This window comes from Alosa alosa, chromosome 3 (genome assembly GCF_017589495.1).
Source record: "Alosa alosa isolate M-15738 ecotype Scorff River chromosome 3, AALO_Geno_1.1, whole genome shotgun sequence".
Taxonomy (NCBI): domain Eukaryota; kingdom Metazoa; phylum Chordata; class Actinopteri; order Clupeiformes; family Clupeidae; genus Alosa; species Alosa alosa.
The window spans coordinates 10,456,553-10,462,015 of NC_063191.1; the positions used below are offsets into that span (position 1 = coordinate 10,456,553).

The window sequence follows — 5,463 nt, forward strand, 5'->3', positions numbered from 1 at the left end:
CCTTTCTACTGATTACAGTCAATGATGTGTATGTGTGTGTGTGTGTGTGTGTGGTAGTAGTAGCTGAAAGACTGTGTTTGTAGCAAGTTAACATCTTGAAAAGTCACTGGATTTTTATAAACCCTGAAAATGCAGTAACTGTTTCTCGTGGCCACTCTTCACTCGTATAATCCACACAAACAGTTTAATTTACACTTTTATTACAGAAAATATTACATAATAGGTCACATACATGTCAAAAATAAAATTATGCTCTGTATAGTCGGGGAGTTTCTCCCTACAAATTCTCGTATAATAAAATCCTTCGTTTGTAAACTTGAGGGCAGATGGCTTTCTGTTTCTGTAAACCCAGCTGACGGAAAGCCAACAGACACGCTGTCACCACCACAAACAGAAAACCACTTTCTTATACTCCGCACACAACCACACACACACACGCTTCACGCAACACACACAATCTCTGTCATCAAAATACACAAACAGACTTGTTATTACAAAGATATGTGCACACACACTCATTCACTCAAACCAGACTTCCAGACACTCAATGATCCCATCCTGATATGATAGCAAGGTCATACGCCTCTCTGAGTTAAATAAGCTCTATTACATCATATACATACAGAATAAATATGTCTGTGTGTGTGTATTTATGCAGAGACCACCTGGACCCCTTATCATGTTCAGCAAAGCTGTAATGGTACGTGTGTGTGTGTTTGTGTTGCTGTTTGGCAAAGCTGGGATCTATACTCTGTGTGATATGATGACCATACATATGGTTTGTGCCTTGATTTTGAAAATTATTTATTAGTTAAGTGGCTGGAGGTGTGTGTGTACTGTGTACTGATATGTTTCATAAATAAGAGCACCTGATCTGACCACATCTGACAAACCTCCCAGTCTGTGTTTTATCGCTCTCCCTAACTGTGTCTGTGTAGTCTGTGTGTGTGTATGTGCGCGCTCTTGTTGCTGTTAGTCACTAACTCTTGAAGATTACAGATATATTTTACACACGTTCTCAGGAGTAGGCTGTGTGTGTGATTACAGATATATTTTACACATATGCTTAGGAGTAGTGTGTGTGGGTGGGTGTGTGTGTGTGTTTACAGATATATTTTACACACATGCTCAAGAGAAGGCTGCACTCTACTGTCCGGCCTCCAGAGCGGCAGGATTCTCTTGGCACTTCAGATCAGGCAGTCTGTCTGGACGGCTCGCTACTACACTCGGGCAGATCTGTGGACAGCCAGCCAGCGTTGGGGGCGGGGGTCCTACCACTTGCCAGGGATAGCTACTCCGCACTCATACCAGGAGACGTAGTTAATGTGGGAATTTCCACCGATGGTTCCAAATTCCACTGGTTCTTGGCGCATGGCCCTGTAGAAACCTGCAACACACACACACACACACACAACACACACACACACACACACACACAGGTGAAGCTCAGGAGTCAGAAGAGTCAGGGAATAGATAATAACCGCGTCACACCGTGTGTCACTTCCGTCAACTGGTTGAAGAGGAAGGAGATGGTGTGTGTGTGCGTGTTTTGACCTGATGGTTGACTGCTATGGTTGTGGGTGGGTGTGTGTTTGTGTATTTACAATATATTTCCTAAGTATGTATATGATATCTTCCTTGTGTTTTAAACTGATGGTTGAGTGGAATGGCTGTGTGTGTGTAACCTTGCACTTCCTGGGATGATTAAACCCTTGTGTTGTTGTGAGGGTTAAAAAAAATTGACCCATGACTATTTTGAAGAGCATAGGACCCCCCGAGATAATGTTTTTAACTTGAAATGCAGTGACTTTTCCTAGTGTGTCCTTAATATCAGAAAAAAGATTGCTTTTGTTCATATTTTCGTAAAAATGGTTCAAAGATGGTCTCACACGTCAATTTTGACCCGACAGTTGAAGAACATACTCAAGTGGTACGGAGGTGCCTGTGTGTGCGTGCGTGCGTGCGTGCGTGAGTGAGTGTGTATACCTTCTGTTTCGGGGAGCTTGTTGAATGGTGTAGAGCTGCCTGTGCGTCCATCCAGGAAAGAGTCGACAAACTGACAATGATCCTCCCCATGACCTGACTGGTCCCCGATGTGGTAGAACGGCCCTACACACACACACACACACACGCACACAAAATACATGATTTTACTATGTGCATTTATGCAAGTTCACTCATAGAAGGGTCACATCATTCTGTGTTCTGTATTGTGATTAACGCTTTGTCATCTGTGAAAGATTTCTGTCAATTCTGTCTGCAATTACTGCAAGTTCATCATCCTGCCCACATAATGTGGATAAATGGAGTCTTCATTATGGGATGCACAAAGTTGTAACCATGGTGGCTGAGGAGATGAGATTGATTGATTGATTGGCTGATTGTTACAGCTGAATAAATGGATGTCTGCCTTGTGTAGCTCCAGAAAAAGAGGAAGGAGAAGTTAAGAGTTATGATGAAATGGGTTGATAAATATGATCCCTTAGCGAAAAGAACAGATGGTGGGCGATATATTTATTGGAATATAATTTTTATATATATATATGCTCAAAAAATTAAGGGAACACTTACAGTTTTCCACAATTGTTTTGAAACCTTCCACCCTTTTCTCCATTCTCAAACTACATTCACAGAATGTCTGACAGTTCTTGCAAAATGAAACACTCTCATCAAAAGTTTTACTTGTGCTCAGAGTCAAACAGTGTCAGAGTACCGATCCAGCGTATAATTTTTTTGAGCAGTATCTATCTATCTATCTATCTATCTATCTATCTATATATATATATATATAGAGAGAGAGAGAGCGAGAGAAGATGGACAATGCTAGATGAGTGGACAGGACAGTGACTGACTGACCCCTGAGGGAGTCGCTCAGGTAGATCTTGTAGCGCAGCGAGTTGCAGAGCTGGATGCCCACGAACTTGCGGTACCAGGTCCGCTTGATGTACTGCGGTCCATTGCACTCCGAGCTCATGTCCAGCTTGAAGGGGAACGTGGACCAGATGGCGCGCTTGCCTGCGGGCGGTCACACAAAGACGGACGTCAGGGAGATCGGATCCTCCAACAGGGGATCCATCATGTGAAGTCATGCAGTGTAGGCTATCATGGCAGTGTGCTGTTTGTGTGTGTGTGTGTGTGTGTTTGTGTGTGAGAGAGAAGGACTCATCTAATCACATTGTGGTGTTTTTGCTGTGTGTATGTGTATGTGTGTGTGCATGCATGTGTGTGTGTGAGGGAGATAAAGACTCATCTAATCACTGGATTGTAACAGATTGGATGATACATTGAGTGAACTTGAGTGAAGTGTGTTTTGGTTTTACTCTTCAGAGGACTCTTGATCTCACTCTCTCTCTCCCACCCTTGCGTTCGTGCACACACACACACACAATCTCACACCTTTCGGCACCTGTGATATATGAGTAATGAAACTCACCTGTGACCTCCGCTACACGAGGATCCGCTAGAGAGGAGAGGAGGAGTAGGGGCCATTATTAAAGAGCTATTAGTTTACTGTCAACTCAATTCCACCCTTTTCACAGCTGGTGTGTGTGTGTGTGTTATACAAGGTTCTGGCAAGCTAACAGGACTCCATTGTCTCCTTCACCCAGCCCTGGGTGAGTGGTTGCCAAGGTTACTAAAGCCAAGGCCACGTTGAATCCATTAGCGTAGCACCAGGCTAATTACACTCACGCTTGCGATTTCATCCGCGGAGAACCGTTCTAATCAAACACATAAGCACACGCTCTCATCTCACGCCCTACTAGCTCTTAAATACTCCCCAATTACACACTCTCACACATACACCACAACCGCATGTTTAGGGGAGGCCAAGCTACAGAGGTTAAAACTATTAAAGGGAGCTGCTGCTAGCTGCAGTTGCTAATCACAACCACAACTTGGCTAAGCTATATTCTACATTATACTTTTAACATTACACTTCAGAGGGCTGCCAATGGAGGACAGTCCTCATTTCTTTATGTCGCTTTGGATTTACTGCTAAATGAATAAATGTAAATGTATGAATGTGTTGATTTGTTTACTTAATTTTACTTATTTAGATTATTTACTTTAATAAACATTATAAAAGTAATTTGTGTTGTAACATCATTGGCTGTGTGAACCAGGACTACGTCTCTCTTCTAAAGAAAAGTTTACTTCAGAATGAATCACTTCATTAAGCAAAGTATTGAAAGAGAATGAGACAGCATCAGTCATGACTAATTATGGCCCTGGGGGCGGGCTCAGGAAAGTGATCGATGCCTTCTCAGCCTGTCAGTGAAACACCTGCGTTGTGTTGAACCTGTGCGGTTCAGCCCTGCACACACCCGGACTCGAACCAGCGAAACAGCAACACCTCGGATCGGGGGTCAAGCGTGATGACAATCGAACTAAAAGTCCAGGCTACTAGCTTTCATGCCAGCAGCACTCTTGAGGCGTCGGAGAGTGAGGTTTACACCTTCGCAACCCCTCCAGTCTCAGAAGAAAAACCTGTTAGTAAAACCTGCTGTCTTTAAATTATTCTACCTTTTGTCTTTTATTTTGTACAGAGCCCAGGAGGTGTCACTGCAAGATATTTTTTGTGTATCCAGAGAATGTGCGCTCATTTTACTATATTGTGGTCTCATTTTACTAGATTGTCTGCACAATTTAGTATATTGTGTGCTCATTTTACTAAATCGTGTGCACGTTTTACTAAATAGTGCGCTCATTTTACTGAATTGTGCTCTCAATTTAATAAATCATGCACACGCTTTACTAAATTGTGCGCACGTTTTACTGTATATAGCCTGAGAGAACAGAAGCCATATTGGCTCTATGGAGGTGGAATCTTTGAGAAAGTAGAAGCCATGTTGGTTCTATATGAGGAGAAACTGTTAGTGACTTAAAGCAACACCAAAGAACTTTACCTCTGTCACACACACGCTATTTGTTTATCCAGCACCGGCTTTGCAAATAACAATGTCCACAGACAAGGTAGAATATGTTGCATGATTTATGAAAGTACGATGTATTGCGACATCAAACGCAAGTCAAATTTGTAGTTTCTTATGTCTCATTCCATCGAACTACAGATACGCTACCCGATCTGGCAAACTTACATAGTGCGGTTATAGCCGATAGAGGGCTGCGAAGCGAATGCAGAAGTGCCGTTCACCCTGTTACATGTTGATGAACCACTGAAACGATTTTGGAAACATTATTTTAAGGTACAAAAAACTCTTTGGTGTTGCTTTAAAGCCATGCAGGCTCTGTTCCTTACCTGACTCTGTGCTGAAGGTGACTGGCTCAGTTGAGGGGCCGACGCCCAGCTCATTCTTGGGCGTCACTGTGAACTCGTACCTGAGGAGATCGGAAGCACCACACAGGTCAGAGGTCATGGCAGAGGGGCTGGAACTTTTATTCTTTCTTTTTAAATCACCAAACAGATAAAAAACACAAAATAAAAGTGTTTACAAATAAAAG

The 5,463-nt window shown here is 42.8% G+C and overlaps 1 protein-coding gene across 3 annotated transcripts in view; it reads right to left on the reverse strand.

Annotated features, from left to right (window-relative positions):
• Nucleotides 1-178: 178 nt before the first annotated feature.
• LOC125291944 (target of Nesh-SH3-like) overlaps nucleotides 179-5,463 on the reverse strand; it is a 39,777-nt gene continuing 34,492 nt past the window's right edge. For all 3 annotated transcript variants that reach the window (XM_048238960.1, XM_048238959.1, XM_048238958.1), the window contains 5 exons: nucleotides 5,261-5,340; nucleotides 3,434-3,460; nucleotides 2,857-3,015; nucleotides 1,987-2,109; nucleotides 179-1,387 (listed from right to left, as the gene is read on the reverse strand). In XM_048238960.1, the coding sequence (XP_048094917.1) occupies nucleotides 1,272-1,387; nucleotides 1,987-2,109; nucleotides 2,857-3,015; nucleotides 3,434-3,460; nucleotides 5,261-5,340 (505 nt within the window). In that variant the 3' untranslated portion in view covers nucleotides 179-1,271. The remainder of the gene's footprint in view (nucleotides 1,388-1,986; nucleotides 2,110-2,856; nucleotides 3,016-3,433; nucleotides 3,461-5,260; nucleotides 5,341-5,463) is intronic.